The sequence below is a fragment of the Oncorhynchus gorbuscha genome, linkage group LG10, assembly GCF_021184085.1.
Source record: "Oncorhynchus gorbuscha isolate QuinsamMale2020 ecotype Even-year linkage group LG10, OgorEven_v1.0, whole genome shotgun sequence".
Lineage (NCBI taxonomy): Eukaryota > Metazoa > Chordata > Actinopteri > Salmoniformes > Salmonidae > Oncorhynchus > Oncorhynchus gorbuscha.
The window spans coordinates 41084738-41101829 of record NC_060182.1 but is presented as its reverse complement, the minus strand read 5'-3'; the positions used below and the strand labels follow the sequence as shown (position 1 = coordinate 41101829).

General features: G+C 46.1%; 1 protein-coding gene across 1 annotated transcript in view; it reads right to left on the bottom strand.

Annotated features, from left to right (window-relative positions):
• The window catches only part of LOC124046106 (dihydropyridine-sensitive L-type skeletal muscle calcium channel subunit alpha-1-like), a 50834-nt gene that overhangs the window by 15592 nt on the left and 18150 nt on the right, over window positions 1-17092 (bottom strand). Inside the window, exons 10-23 of the mRNA XM_046366118.1 lie at window positions 16894-17054; window positions 14922-15147; window positions 14266-14473; window positions 14057-14177; window positions 13413-13527; window positions 12894-12993; window positions 12422-12491; window positions 9225-9357; window positions 8866-8995; window positions 7363-7422; window positions 7157-7263; window positions 4286-4373; window positions 4075-4182; window positions 123-175 (exon numbers count right to left, since the gene is read on the bottom strand). Of these exons, the coding sequence (XP_046222074.1) occupies window positions 123-175; window positions 4075-4182; window positions 4286-4373; window positions 7157-7263; window positions 7363-7422; window positions 8866-8995; window positions 9225-9357; window positions 12422-12491; window positions 12894-12993; window positions 13413-13527; window positions 14057-14177; window positions 14266-14473; window positions 14922-15147; window positions 16894-17054 (1680 nt within the window). The remainder of the gene's footprint in view (window positions 1-122; window positions 176-4074; window positions 4183-4285; window positions 4374-7156; window positions 7264-7362; window positions 7423-8865; window positions 8996-9224; window positions 9358-12421; window positions 12492-12893; window positions 12994-13412; window positions 13528-14056; window positions 14178-14265; window positions 14474-14921; window positions 15148-16893; window positions 17055-17092) is intronic.

Here is a 17092-nt window from a genome sequence, read left to right as displayed (position 1 = left end):
GAGAAAGAGGGAGAGGAGGATGGGAGGAGAGGATGGGGTTGGAGAAAAGGGAGGAATTCATAATAATGCCCAATGGAATGAATAAGGGACAGTTAAAGAAACTGAAAATAAAGCTGTCTTACCGGCACGTGACCTCTGTCATTTTGGAGGGGTCTGAGCAAGTGTAGAATTTACCCTGGAGGAGAGCACAACATAATCATGAGCTAAGTGATATAAAGTAATGCACAACCTTTACAGTTTCCACTACGTATTTCGAGTAATTTGAAATATGATTACTAGCAACCCTAACCCTTAACCACAATCCTAACCCTAACCTCAACCCTAACCCTAGCTTCATGTCCACATCCCGGTTCAACCCCAACCACAACCACAACCCTAGCTTCATGTCCACATCCCGGATTCAACCCTAACCCCAACCATAACCCTAGCTTCATGTCTATATCCCTATTCAACCCTAACCCCAACCACAACCATAACCCTAGCTTCATGTCTATATCCCTATTCAACCCTAACCCCAACCCCAACCCCAACCACAACCCTAGCTTCATGTCTATATCCCTATTCAACCCTAACCCCAACCACAACCATAACCCTAGCTTCATGTCTATATCCCTATTCAACCCTAGCCCCAACCATAACCCTAGCTTCATGTCTATATCTCTATTCAACCCTAACCCCAACCATAACCCTAGCTTCATGTCTATATCCCTATTCAACCCTAACCCCAACCCCAACCACAACCCTAGCTTCATGTCTATATCCCTATTCAACCCTAACCCCAACCACAACCATAACCCTAGCTTCATGTCTATATCCCTATTCAACCCTAACCCCAACCACAACCATAACCCTAGCTTCATGTCTATATCCCTATTCAACCCTAACCCCAACCACAACCATAACCCTAGCTTCATGTCCACATCCCGGTTCAACCCTAACCCCAACCACAACCACAACCCTAGCTTCACGTCTATATCCCTGTTCAACCCTAACCCCAACCACAACCACAACCCTAGCTTCATGTCTATATCCCTGTTCAACCCTAACCCCAACCACAACCACAACCCTAGCTTCACGTCTATATCCCTGTTCAACCCTAACCCCAACCACAACCACAACCCTAGCTTCATGTCCACATCCCCGTTCAACCCTAACCCCAACCACAACCACAACCCTAGCTTCATGTCTATATCCCTGTTCAACCCTAACCGCAACCATAACCATAACCCTAGCTTCATGTCCACATCCCCGTTCAATCCTAACGCTAAACACAACCATAACCCTAGCTTCATGTCCACATCCCGGTTCAACCCTAACCCCAACCACAACCACAACCCTAGCTTCATGTCTATATCCCTGTTCAACCCTAACCGCAACCATAACCATAACCCTAGCTTCATGTCTATATCCCTGTTCAACCCTAACCCCAACCATAACCCTAGCTTCATGTCTATATCCCTGTTCAACCCTAACCCCAACCATAACCATAACCCTAGCTTCATGTCTATATCCCTGTTCAACCCTAACCCCAACCATAACCCTAGCTTCATGTCTATATCCCTGTTCAACCCTAACCCCAACCACAACCATAACCCTAGCTTCATGTCTATATCCCTGTTCAACCCTAACCACAACCATAACCCTAGCTTCATGTCCACATCCCCGTTCAACCCTAACGCTAAACACAACCATAACCCTAGCTTCATGTCCACATCCCCGTTCAACCCTAACCCCAACCACAACCATAACCCTAGCTTCATGTCTATATCCCTGTTCAACCCTAACCACAACCATAACCCTAGCTTCATGTCCACATCCCCGTTCAACCCTAACGCTAAACACAACCATAACCCTAGCTTCATGTCCACATCCCCGTTCAACCCTAACCCCAACCACAACCATAACCCTAGCTTCATGTCCACATCCCCGTTCAACCCTAACCCCAACCACAACCACAACCCTAGCTTCATGTCTATATCCCTGTTCAACCCTAACGCTAAACACAACCATAACCCTAGCTTCATGTCTATATCCCTGTTCAACCCTAACCCCAACCACAACCACAACCCTAGCTTCATGTCCACATCCCCGTTCAACCCTAACGCTAAACACAACCATAACCCTAGCTTCATGTCCACATCCCGGTTCAACCCTAACCCCAACCACAACCATAACCCTAGCTTCATGTCTATATCCCTGTTCAACCCTAACCGCAACCACAACCATAACCCTAGCTTCATGTCTATATCCCTGTTCAACCCTAACCCCAACCATAACCCTATCTTCATGTCTATATCCCTGTTCAACCCTAACCCCAACCATAACCCTAGCTTCAAGTCCACATCCCCGTTCAACCCTAACCCCAACCATAACCCTAGCTTCATGTCCACATCCCCGTTCAACCCTAACCCCAACCATAACCCTAGCTTCAAGTCCACATCCCCGTTCAACCCTAACCCCAACCATAACCCTAGCTTCATGTCTATATCCCTGTTCAACCCTAACCGCAACCATAACCCTAGCTTCATGTCTATATCCCTGTTCAACCCTAACCCCAACCATAACCCTAGCTTCATGTCTATATCCCTGTTCAACCCTAACCCCAACCATAACCATAACCCTAGCTTCATGTCTATATCCCTGTTCAACCCTAACCCCAACCATAACCCTAGCTTCATGTCTATATCCCTGTTCAACCCTAACCCCAACCACAACCATAACCCTAGCTTCATGTCTATATCCCTGTTCAACCCTAACCACAACCATAACCCTAGCTTCATGTCCACATCCCGTTCAACCCTAACGCTAAACACAACCATAACCCTAGCTTCATGTCCACATCCCCGTTCAACCCTAACCCCAACCACAACCATAACCCTAGCTTCATGTCCACATCCCCGTTCAACCCTAACCCCAACCACAACCACAACCCTAGCTTCATGTCTATATCCCTGTTCAACCCTAACGCTAAACACAACCATAACCCTAGCTTCATGTCTATATCCCTGTTCAACCCTAACCCCAACCACAACCACAACCCTAGCTTCATGTCCACATCCCCGTTCAACCCTAACGCCACAACCATAACCCTAGCTTCATGTCCACATCCCGTTCAACCCTAACCCCAACCACAACCATAACCCTAGCTTCATGTCTATATCCCTGTTCAACCCTAACCGCAACCACAACCATAACCCTAGCTTCATGTCTATATCCCTGTTCAACCCTAACCCCAACCATAACCCTATCTTCATGTCTATATCCCTGTTCAACCCTAACCCCAACCATAACCCTAGCTTCAAGTCCACATCCCCGTTCAACCCTAACCCCAACCATAACCCTAGCTTCATGTCCACATCCCCGTTCAACCCTAACCCCAACCATAACCCTAGCTTCAAGTCCACATCCCCGTTCAACCCTAACCCCAACCATAACCCTAGCTTCATGTCTATATCCCTGTTCAACCCTAACCGCAACCACAACCATAACCCTAGCTTCAAGTCCACATCCCCGTTCAACCCTAACCCCAACCATAACCCTAGCTTCAAGTCCACATCCCCGTTCAACCCTAACCCCAACCACAACCCTAGCTTCAAGTCCACATCCCCGTTCAACCCTAACCCCAACCATAACCCTAGCTTCAAGTCCACATTCCCGTTCAACCCTAACCCCAACCACAACCCTAGCTTCATGTCCACATCCCCGTTCAACCCTAGCCCCAACCACAACCATAACCCCTGAGCTGGCTATGACCTCAAGTGTTGTCATCTACCTCAAGTGATGTCATCTACCTACTACTCTACATACATTATTCAATCTCACATTGAGGAGCTGGACCCCTATGCAGTCTAGCATATTATAAATCATAATAAAGCCACGGAGCTGTCTAGGACCTTGCTGTTCTGTGTCATATGTGAGGTTCTGCATATGAGGTTGAACCGCTGAAGAGCTGGACCCCTATGCAGTCTAGCATATTATAAATCATAATAAAGCCACGGAGCTGTCTAGGATCTTGCTGTTCTGTGTCATATGTGAGCTTCTGCATATAGCTACACCATACAGGTTGAACCGCACCTTGAAGAGCTGGACCCCTATGCAGGAGAATATGAAGTCGAGCAGCATGGTGACCAGGACGATGTTGCCGATGGTTTTGATGGCTACAAACACACACTGGACCACGTGCTGTGAAAAACATTACACATATAGGTCAGATCACCAGCTGTGTGGCAATGCATTTCTATAGAAATACGTGTGTGTGTGTGTGTGTGTGTGTGGTGTACAGTACCTTCAGGCCCTTGGCTCTGTTGATAGCCCTTAGAGGTCTCAGCACCCTCAACACCCTGAGAATCTTCACCACTGAGATGGCACTGGACCTAGAGTCCGACGGCAGACACATGACAGCCTTCACAATGTGCTCGTCCCAGCAGGCGAAGCTGGTTGAATTGACGTTTACATTTACATTTACATTTAAGTCATTTAGCAGACGCTCTTATCCAGAGCGACTTACAAATTGGTGCATTCACCTTATGACATCCAGTGGGACAGTCACTTAACAATAGTGCATCTAAAACTTAGGGGTGGGGTGAAGGGATTACTTAACCTATCCTAGGTATTCCTTAAAGAGGTGGGGTTTCAGGTGTCTCCGGAAGGTGGTGATTGACTCCGCTGTCCTGGCGTCGTGAGGGAGTTTGTTCCACCATTGGGGGCCAGGGCAGCGAACAGTTTTGACTGGGCTGAGCGGGAGCTGTACTTCCTCAGTGGTAGGGAGGCAGCAGGCCAGAGGTGGATGAACGCAGTGCCCTTGTTTGGGTGTAGGGCCTGATCAGAGCCTGGAGGTACTGAGGTGCCGTTCCCCTCACAGCTCCGTAGGCAAGCACCATGGTCTTGTAGCGGATGCGAGCTTCAACTGGAAGCCAGTGGAGAGAACGGAGGAGCGGGGTGACGTGAAGAACTTGGGAAGGTTGAACACCAGACGGGCTGCGGCGTTCTGGATGAGTTGAAGGGGTTTAATGGCACAGGCAGGGAGCCCAGCCAACAGCGAGTTGCAGTAATCCAGACGGGAGATGACAAGTGCCTGGATTAGGACCTGCGCCGCTTCCTGTGTGAGGCAGGGTCGTACTCTGCGGATGTTGTAGAGCATGAACCTACAGGAACGGGCCACCGCCTTGATGTTAGTTGAGAACGACAGGGTGTTGTCCAGGATCACGCCAAGGTTCTTGGCGCTCTGGGAGGAGGACACAATGGAGTTGTCAACCGTGATGGCGAGATCATGGAACGGGCAGTCCTTCCCCGGGAGGAAGAGCAGCTCCGTCTTGCCGAGGTTCAGCTTGAGGTGGTGATCCGTCATCCACACTGATATGTCTGCCAGACATGCAGAGATGCGATTCGCCACCTGGTCATCAGAAGGGGGAAAGGAGAAGATTAATTGTGTGTCGTCTGCATAGCAATGATAAGAGAGACCATGTGAGGTTATGACAGAGCCAAGTGACTTGGTGTATAGCGAGAATAGGAGAGGGCCAAGAACAGAGCCCTGGGGGACACCAGTGGTGAGAGCTGGTGAGGAGACAGATTCTCGCCACGCCACCTGGTAGGAGCGACCTGTCAGGTAGGACGCAATCCAAGCGTGGGCCAGCGCCGGAGATGCCCAACTCGGAGAGGGTGGAGAGGAGGATCTGATGGTTCACAGTATCGAAGGCAGCCGATAGATCTAGAAGGATGAGAGCAGAGGAGAGAGAGTTAGCTTTAGCAGTGCGGAGCGCCTCCGTGATACAGAGGAGAGCAGTCTCAGTTGAATGACTAGTCTTGAAACCTGACTGATTTGGATCAAGAAGGTCATTCAGAGAGAGATAGCGGGAGAGCTGGCCAAGGACGGCACGTTCAAGAGTTTTGGAGAGAAAAGAAAGAAGGGATACTGGTCTGTAATTGTTGACATCGGAGGGATCGAGTGTAGGTTTTTTTCAGAAGGGGTGCAACTCTCGCTCTCTTGAAGACGGAAGGGACGTAGCCAACGGTCAGGGATGAGTTGATGAGCGAGGTGAGGTAAGGGAGAAGGTCTCCGGAAATGGTCTGGAGAAGAGAGGAGGGGATAGGGTCAAGCGGGCAGGTTGTTGGGCGGCCGGCCGTCACAAGACGCGAGATTTCATCTGGAGAGAGAGGGAGAAAGAGGTCAGAGCACAGGGTAGGGCAGTGTGAGCAGAACCAGCGGTGTCGTTTGACTTAGCAAACGAGGATCGGATGTCGTACCTTCTTTTCAAAATGGTTGACAAGTCATCTGCAGAGAGGGAGGAGGGGGGAGGGGGGCGGAGGATTCAGGAGGGAGGAGAAGGTGGCAAAGAGCTTCCTAGGGTTAGAGGCAGATGCTTGGAATTTAGCGTGGTAGAAAGTGGCTTTAGCAGCAGAGACAGAGGAGGAAAATGTAGAGAGGAGGGAGTGAAAGGATGCCAGGTCCGCAGGGAGGCGAGTTTTCCTCCATTTCCGCTCGGCTGCCCGGAGCCCTGTTCTGTGAGCTCGCAATGAGTCATCGAGCCACGGAGCGGGAGGGGAGGACCGAGCCGGCCTGGAGGATAGGGGACATAGAGAGTCAAGGGATGCAGAGAGGGAGGAGAGGAGGGTTGAGGAGGCAGAATCAGGAGATAGGTGGGAGAAGGTTTGAGCGGAGGGAAGAGATGATAGGATGGAAGAGGAGAGAGTAGCGGGGGGAGAGAGAGCGAAGGTTGGGACGGCGCGATACCATCCGAGTAGGGGCAGTGTGGGAGGTGTTGGATGAGAGCGAGAGGGAAAAGGATACAAGGCAGTGGTCGGAGACGTCACGCGTGTATCTCTACAGCGCTCTACTGCATCTCTACGGCGCCACTCAAGACATCGAGAACGACACCGAGTGTACAAAACCTTTATCGAACACCTTCCTACTATTGAGTTGCAACCCCTTTTTTTTCCTGAACAGCCTCGATTCGTCGGGGCACGGACTCTACAAGGCGTCGAAAGCGTTCCACGCGGATTCATGTGATATTTTAACAGGTGACATCAACAAGGGATCACAGTCCATGTCATGCAAAGAGCAGGTGTTTCCAACGTTTCGTAAACTCTGTGTAAATCCAAAGGACTAATACAGTAACACTACATATTTACTATCACCCAACAGGATAGCAACACTCACTCCATTCCCATGGACAACAGAGACACGCCCACCACCAGCAGGTCCAGCATGTTGAAGGAGTTACGGCAGAAAGAGCCTGGATGCAGGAAGGCTCCATACACCGTCATCTGGAGGGGGAACACTTGGGTTATAACATACACTAGCTGTCCTAAATATTGTCCTAAATATTATACCATTTCATCCAATAGGAATTTAGAATACTTTACCTTCAGCACAATCTCAATGGTGAACACAGTGGTGAAGACAATATCAGCATAAGCCAAGACCTGCAGAAAAGCGAGGGTTGGTCGAGTTATCATCACATAGCGAAGTCATTTAAGTAGCGTACTTTACACCAGGGGTACTCGAAGGGGAGTCTGAGGAACTGCAGAGGGTCCACAGCCAGATCTCAATATATATATATTTTGATGAATATTACTAACAACAGATGAAACAACTTTTAGCCAAGGGATCCGTGGAATATGTTTAAATTGTGTTATACAATACAAGGGTATTCATCTACAATGTATGTTCTTAACCCTAGGCAACATGGGCCTGGGATAATCACAGGGATACGGGTATTCACAGTGATAAAATGTTTAGAGTTGAGGGAAATTAGCTTGAAAACAGCACAATTTTCTCTCCGATGCCAAGACATTGGCCTTTAAAAGACACAGTCATAGATAACAATGGCACATAAGGAGTTTTACTAATTCGAGTTGTGTTCCGATTATGAGGAAACCTGATTAGTTTGCTATCACAAAAGGGTTCCCCGGCCACAAAAAGTTTGAGAACCTTTGCTTTACACTGTTTGTCCTTTTATGGAACGTTTATTGAGGTTTCATTTTGAATGCACTTTATTTCAAATCTTATTTTATTTGATGTGTCTGACTGGAACACATTAGAAGACACCACTTAGTAGGATGTCCAATCAAAAACACATATTTTGACCAATGGGTAAATGGTGTAGTCTAAACCTCGTGTCTCTATCATAATCTGTTCAAAGGTTATTGTAGTTTTTACCCTTGCAGGTGACCAAAATTAAGGTGAATAATTCAATGGAGGCCGGAGAAAAAATGTTGTCAAAAATATACAGTACGAGTCAAAAGTTTGGACACACCTGCTCATTCAAGGGTTTTTCTTTATTTGTACTATTTTCTACATTGTAGAATAATAGTGAAGACATCAAAACTATGAAATAACAATACGGAATTAGTAAAAAAATGTTTTTAAATAAATACAAATATAATTTGAGATTCTTCAAAAGTAGCCTTATGTCTTATATATTAGTATTCGTTTTTCATATTAATGTGAAATTGTTGTTCTTTTTAGTAGATTTCTTGCAAAAGCAAACGTATCTCTGTGAAATGTCAACGGAGCACTGAGCGTACTGTAAGCTTAAGTTTTTTACATTTCAGCTCGTGTCATGTCGATTTTGCTTTTTGCGACCCACGGATGCAGACGACCACAACATATGAAATCCTCAAAAGTCTGTGAGAAAGTACCGTTGCTCTGTCAACAGAGAACAGTGCTTATTATCAGATGTATTAGCTTACAAAATCAGACTTTTCGGATAAAATGTTAATGATATGTTAGAGAAAGACCCTACTGAAGAATTCAGAACACAAATTGTATTTTATAACATAAGGAAGATTCACCAAAGCGTGTTTTCATCCAGAGTAGATAGACACCCTACACTTAGACTTCCTAATGGAACAAAGCTTGAGCACCTTATTCCTGAATGACTTGGGGTCTATGGGATCCTCAGCGGCCAGTGATATACTACTGAGGAGGATGAAGAGCAGGATGAAGTTGGTGAAGGGGGTGGCATTGACGATCCTATGACACAGCTTACGAAACCTGACCACGGAGGGAACACAAACACACACACACACACACACACACAAAGAAAAGACAACAACCTCAACTTACATAGTTATTGTAACATCAGACGGGAACACGAGGCCAATTTATTATTGAAACATGATTTTAGTAGCAGTATATTAAGACCCTACGTCAGATACAACCCATTGTTCGTTGTTGGCCTGAATTGAATTGAATAGAGAATGTGTTGGTCTGTGCGACTCACTTGTTCTCCGGTCCGAAGATAAAAAAGGAGTAGGTCTCCGGCATAGGAACCTCTTCCTCTTTCAGCTGGAGATCAGCCATTGGTCGAGGCCGTGGGCTCTCAGGGATAGCAGGCTCCTCCTCCTCATCATCACCTAGAACAGAAGGCGTCGTGGATAGGACAGTTGGTAGTTGGCAGTCATTAAATTATTGTACAGTAAATTCATTATTGACAGGTTTTTGTTATGGTGCGCAATCCTTTTTCTTTTATGAAAGTAATTAATAACCAGATCAGATTTTTGTTTTAATAAGGCCTCCATATTTGTTTTAGGTTCATAAACATAAGACATAGTGTAGCAATAGTCTGATTCCAAGTCTGTTTGTGCTGTCTTGCCAACTCCTATGGTTAGTGGCGTGACAATGAAGTTGGCAAGACAGCACAAACAAATCTGGGATCAGGCTACTGTAGCAGGGATAAAGGAGACATGTGCTGTGTGCTCTTTTTTACATTTTTTTATTTCACCTTTATTTAACCAGGTAGGCTAGTTGAGAACAAGTTCTCATTTACAACTGCGACCTGGCCAAGATAAAGAAAAGCAGTTCGACACATACAACAACACAGAGTTACACATGGAATAAACAAACATACAGTCAATTCTATATACATTGTGTGCAAATGAAGTAATTACAATATAGCAATTAAACACTGGAGTGATAGATGTGCAGAAGATGAATGTTCAAGTAGAAATACTGGGGTGCAAAGGAGCAAGATAAATAAATAAATACAGTATGGGGATGAGGTAGTTGGATGGGCTATTTACAGATGGACTATGTACAGGTGCAGTGATCTGTGAGCTGCTCTGACAGCTGGTGCTTAAAGTTAGTGAGGGAGATATGAGTCTCCAGCTTCAGTGATTTTTGCAGTTCATTCCAGTCATTGGCAGCAGAGAACTGTAAGGAAAGAGCGGACAAAGGAGGAATTGGCTTTGGGGGTGACCAGTGAAATATACCTGCTGGAGCGTGTACTTCGGGTGGGTGCTGCTATGGTGACAATTGAGCTGAGATAAGGCGGGGCTTTACCTAGCAAAGACTTGTAGATGACCTGGAGCCTGTTGGTTTGGCGACGAGTATGAAGCGAGGGCCAGGCAACGAGAGTGTACAGGTCGCAGTGGTGGGTAGAATATGGGGCTTTGGTGACAAAACGGATGGCACTATGATAGACTGCATCCAATTTGTTGAGTAGAGTGTTGGAAGGTAAATTCCAACACCGAAGTCGAGGATCAGTAGGTTGGTCAGTTTTACGAGGGTATGTTTGGCAACATGAGTGAAGGATGCTTTGTTGTGAAATATTTAATTTTGGATTGGAGATGCTTAATGTGAGTCTGTAAGGAGAGTTTGCAGTCTAACCAGACACCTAGATATTGTAGTTGTCCACATATTCTAAGTCAGAACCGTCCAGAGTAGTGAAGCTAGACGGGCAGGCAGGTACGGGCAGTGATCGGTTGAAGAGCATGCATTTAGTTTTACTTGCATTTAAGAGCAGTTGGAGGTCACGGAAGGACAGTTGTATGGCATTGAAGCTTGTCTGGAGGTTAGTTAACACAGTGTCCAAAGCAGGGCCAGATGTATACAGAATGGTGTTGTCTGCGTAGAGGTGGATCAGAGAATCACCAGCAGCAAGAGCAACATCATTGATGTATACAGAGAAGAGAGTGTCGTGGTAATGTTCTGTATTAGTAAATGAGGAGAGATTACTAACCACACACCAGTCAGAGTTATACTTAAACTTCATCTTTGATTATATGAGCTTCACCATAACCCTTTGACTCTCAGATCAATTCAGTGTCTATAAATGAATTCTGAGAGTGCCTATAAGAGAATACCAAGATCCTTTATAGCCAAGATACACCCCTCTCAACTTACATGATGAACCACAGATCTTAGGAACAGTTCACAAAGAAAGACTTTTACTTGAGAGAGGAGTATCCCGTAGCCAGATAGCATTAGCTATAAATTATCCTTCAGTTTGGTCTCTCAGACGAGGTTCTAATCTCGTTCCAAAACATTACCTCATCCAATGGCATATATCAATTGTCAACTTTAGATACTCCCATCTCAATAACACCTCAATCCTGGACAAGCTCACTGAGGGGAGTGACCCTCGAGGTCATATACTATTAAAGATAAGTGCAACATCAGAGGGGACATACAATGGTTCCAGACACTGCTATACTCCTCCCCCCAATGGGAAAAGGAGGGAGTGACTGGCGTACAGACATTGTGGAGCCCTTCACATGGTTTAACAGATACATTCACATATGAAGACAATGTTCAAACCTGACCTCTCCCCTCTCTGGGCCCCAAGTGACTTTTCCCTAGCTGAGAAGGGAAAAGTGCAACTGCCAACAGTATAGTCCAAAAGGAGACATCCCAATGATAAGTATCTCACATAAGCATGTTATGAAAGTAAATAAAACATCTTATTTATCTATGTTACCCAACTAATTCTGATTCATCCGCAACAAGAGTCAGCCCGAGAATTGAACCCTGTGGCACCCCCATAGAGACTGCCAGAGGTCCGGACAGCAGGCCCTCCGATTTGACACACTGAACTCTATCAGAGAAGTAGTTGGTGAACCAGGCGAGGCAGTCATTTGAGAAACCAAGGCTGTTGAGTCTGCCGATAAGAATGTGGTGATTGACAGAGTCGAAAGCCTTGGCCAGGTCGATGAACACGGCTGCACAGTATTGCCTCTTATCGATGGCGGTTATGATATCGTTTAGGACCTTGAGCTCTGTCGAGGATGAGCACAACAACCTCAGACAACTCATATTTCCGATTCCCGGAAAATGGCTGGCTAACAACAAAAGCATGTGTGGTAGTACAGCCTTTAAAAGGCAGTGGACAGCGTGTAAGAATAGACTGGACTTTGGGATGAGCGGCTAATAATAATTAGGTGGGGCTATTCTTATACTGCCTGTACCGCGGCTAGGAGAGCAGCACCGATGGCCATTCAATCCAATGCAGTGACGTCAACATCAAGCAGTAGCTTTCCTACTGCGATTAGCTATCGACTATTAGATTCAGTTGCTTCTTTTTTTTTTGTAGCGGTTCGATTAGCAGAATGAGATTCAGATGATAGTACAGTAGTGTATGCTGGGATCATTCCTGTAGCCTTGCCTGGCCTAGGGCTGGCTCAGGCGGTGCCTACCACCTACCTGGGAAGTCTGCTGAAGGGAAGGGATCCTTCACTTCCTTCACGTTGGATTCAAACTCATCAACTTTCAGCTGGAATTGAAAACGACGGATATGTAATGAGACAGGTTTATAAACAGCTAAAAACACAGAGATTTTCAGAATACAAGAGGCACAGCTAACTAAATACCACACATGGACCCAGCATCAGCTCATTGACAGCTTAATGGCACAGTACACAGTAGGCTATCAGTGCCATCTCAACACCTGGTTCAGGACTGAAATAGTGAAATGTAACCCTGCACCAAGAGATGTGGTGTTAGATCCTGTTGGCTCAGTAGCCCTCTTTGCTGACTGAAGTCAGTAGCGGTGGTGGGAATCCACTCTATCTTAGTTCTCTGTCCGGCCAGCTTCTTAATGCTAGGCTTAGTTAACTAACCTTATACACTAACCTGCCAGGTACAGACAGAGGACTCTTGAGTCAGCAGTACTAACCTTAGCAGTGGTGGGAATCCCCTCTATCTTAGCCCTCTGTTCAGCCAGTTTCTTAGCCAGCAGAACCCTCTCCTCATCAGCCTTGTCTGGCATGTTGGCCCTGGTAGGAACAGGTGGAGCGAGAGGGAGAACAGAGGAACATTTAGTTGTAATAAAGTATGTATAGCTAACAAGCGGCTGTTTAAGATGGGAAAGGAAGGAAGATAAAGATAAAGGACGATAGAGGAAGTTGAGCAAACAGCAGCTAACATCCAGTACTTGACATGGGCAGGAGTTCACCGCAACGGTGTACCGGCACCTCAGATTTTGTTCTTCTTGACTTCCCGCACCTCCTATAGAATATTAGCTCAAAGGTATTATGGAGCTCCTGCAACTAAATATAAGCGGTGCCGGGCACACAAAATGAGTACTGGGTCTAAGTCTAAGTCAAGCACTGCTAACATCTTCAATTTATTTAGCTCTTTCTGCAATGGTGCCAAACAAGAGTGTGTTGAGTCAAAGGAGGGTTGTTGTGTTTACCTGAGCAGTTTCCGCCTCTTTCGCTCCTCTGCTTTGTCTTTCTGGGCGGCCGTCAGGCTCTCTGCTTCTGCCAGGTTGTCGACAGCGATGGCCAGGAACACGTTGAGGAGGATGTCTGTTCACACAGCACTCAGGAAACAACAGCCCTGTACTTGGGCCTGCTCTTAGCTATGCCACAGCCTAGCCTTGTAATTACACAATTATTTACATCCCATTAAACAAGCCCTATTTCTGTAACCAAACACATCACAAACTATTCTATCCTGACCGACGGTAACAAAAATTATTAATCGAGTTGGCCAATAACCACACTGCTAACCCGATGCCGAACCTTACATTAAGACAAAAGTTCAACTTTGTTTTCACACATTTTTATGACAAAGCCACTTTTGACTTTGTGGCTGTGGTAACTAGTGACAACCGATCACCTGAGGGGTACTGCCATCACCACAGCAGCCTACCACGGCCTGAGGATCATGATGATGTCAACCCGAGACTCAAACACTACAGAGTCCTCCCCCTGGATCCTTCCTCTACAGCCGTTGGCTTCATCTCAGTCTCCGCCTGAATCCCCTCACATCCCATTCCATTTCCTCAATAAATATTCTAAACCTTTTTCAATGTACTGGTGAAGTGAAGGATACAGTTTCCACAGGTGAAGAGGATGATGAAGTAGATGCTGACTAGGATGCCAGGGAAGACTGGTCCACCGTAAGCCATGATACCATTATACATGATGGAGTTCCAGTCCTCCCCTGTCAGAACCTGAATGAAGAGGAGGAAGTCATTCAATCCAAATCTGACAGTCCGGCCAGTCAGTCAACACATCACGCAACAATAGAAAGCACAATACCTGGAAGACACTGATGAGCGCCTGGGGGAAGTTGTCAAAGTTACTGCGTCTGATCTCCTGGTCTGGGAAGTTGAACTTCCCCCCGAACACCTGCATGCCCAGCAGGGAGAAAATGACGATGAAGAGGAAGAGGAGGAGGAGCAGCGAGGCGATGGAACGGACTGAGTTTAACAGGGAGGCAATCAGGTTACTTAGGGAGGTCCAATACCTGAGAGCGGGGAGAATAGTGGGCTGTTATCAGAGATATACTGTACAGTGGTACTTAGGTGAAAGGTTTACTGACAGTGCGCTCACGAAAATAAAAAGCTACTTTTCCTCTTAGGGCCACCGTAGAGATACTAGACTATATCAAATGTTTGTTTACATTGACTCGGATTATATTGCTGATGTCATATCATATCGTTGATCTCGGTATTTCAAATGCAATGGCAAGTTCTGTTTTATTGTTGACTCATTAAACTTGGAAAGCACAGAGATCCCACTCAGTGATTATGAGACACCGGAGAACAAACCCCAAAATCATAGCAACAGCTGTGTCACCAAATGTTAAATCTCTCTGATGGAAGGCTAGCTAGCTAGCTAGCTCGGGATTTGATAAGGCTCGCCAGAATAGCAAACGATTGGTCAATAAATGCTCTTCCAGTGAGGTGACTTACTTGGTGACCTTTAGCAGTCTCAGCAGGCGGATGCAGCGGAGGACAGAGATGCCGAGAGGGGACATGACGTCAGCAGTGACCAGGATGATCTCGAGGATGCCCACGCTCACCACGAAGCAGTCGAAGCGGTTGAACAGGGACAAGAAGTATTGAGGCAGGCCCAGAGCGTACATCTTCACAAACATCTCCAGCGCAAACAGGGTCAGCAGCACCTTGTTGGCATTATCTGAGAAAGGACACAGGAAACAACGAGGACAAAGGCATAGGCAAGAGGTTACCGATAAGAAATCAGGGATAGGCAAGACAGGCCCCTAAGAACTGATCTTTGTTGGCACTACCTGACACCAGAGAGAATAACACAGCTAAGTAAGTGGAGGCTGGTGGGAGGAGCTATAGGAGGATGGGCTCATTATAATGGCTGGAATGGAATTCATGGAACGGAGTCAAACATGTGGTTTCCATATGTGTGATGTGTTTGATACCGTTTCCATTGATTCCTTTCCAGCCATTACAATGAGCCTGTCCTTCTATAGCTCCTCCCACCAGCCACCATCTAAGTAATATTTTATTTGTGAGTGAAGGTTGTCTTTTTCATTGCAAGTCGGAATACTTTCTGCTGGGAACAAACACCCAAAGGCTTAGGTTATCGAATCCCCTTTGGGTTATTCAAATATGTATTTTGGGAGAAGCAAAACAGTGAGCAGACATTTCCTTATGGCTTTTTCTCTTCGCCTGACGACTCACACTAAATTATTCCGCAGCTCTGTCGTTCGCTGCGTACTTTACTCTGCCGCCATTGAAGTCGTTTGTGGTGTCGAGGGGCGTGGTACAAAACAAAGTCATCAGCGATAGGATCTCCTCTAACCAATCATAGTAACAAATCCAATGAGACATTTCCAAACCGCCGCTTTACCCACGTGTGTTCTGGCCCAATCCACCGGTTTCTGTACCAATCAGGTGGATCCGAATGGGTTTGCATCCGGTGAAGGGTCGGACAGGCAGGTATTCAGGTATAGATTATTATATATATATATATCGGACCTTCTTTTTGTCCTGTTCCTGTTATTATTTTGGATGTGCGTAAAACCCCCCGCATTCATTATCGGCAAGACAGGGTGCTAAGAACTGACCCTGAGACAGCAGGACGTATGATGTAGTTTATGGTTTGTACTGGGAGCTGCTATTTCTGTACTAGAGGCTCAGGTTCTGTCTATGGGGGTAACATTAGTAAACTAAAAAAAAGTCACTATAAGTAAAAGAGGTCACAGTATATATAAAGAGATAAAGACATAACAGAAACGAGATACAATATTGCCAATATTCTGACCTGAGATCTGCATAACGCAATATTCTGACCTGAGATCTGCATAACGCAATATTCTGACCTGAGATCTGCATAACGCAATATTCTGACCTGAGATCTGCATAACGCAATATTCTGACCTGAGATCTGCATAACGCAATATTCTGACCTGAGATCTGCATAACGCAATATTCTGACCTGAGATCTGCATAACGCAATTTTCTGACCTGAGATCTGCATAACGCAATATTCTGACCTGAGATCTGCATAACGCAATATTCTGACCTGAGATCTGCATAACGCAATATTCTGACCTGAGATCTGCATAACGCAATATTTTTGTGCAAGTATCTTATTGACATCAATGAACGATTTAAGCGAAAGCCTGAGTTGTGGCAGCTTATCTTTACTCTGAATCGGGCCAATGCAGAACATGCTTCCTAGATGTACTAGTCAATGGCAGCTTCAGTGAGAGCGTAAAACAGACCTTATATAGTAGTGTGTGTGTGTGTGAGTGTGTGTGAGTGTGTGTGTGTGTGTGTGTGTGTGTGTTGTGTGTGTGTGTGTGTGTGTGTGTGTGTGTGTGTGTGTGTGTGTGTGTGTGTGTGTGTGTGTGTGTGTGTGTGTGTGTGTGTGTGTGTGTGTGTGTGTGTGTGTGTGTGTGTGTACCTTGTACAGTAGTAAGCATGTCTGACTGGTGGTGATGTTCACTAGCGATGGCAATAGTATTCAGGAAGACCACCAGAATCACAGACCAATAAAATGTCTTTGATTTTACATAGACGAGACACTTCATCCTGAAGAACCGGTTCCAGCGACGAGCCTGACGACTGGGGAGAGAGGAGAGGAGGAGAGACAGAGAGAGAGA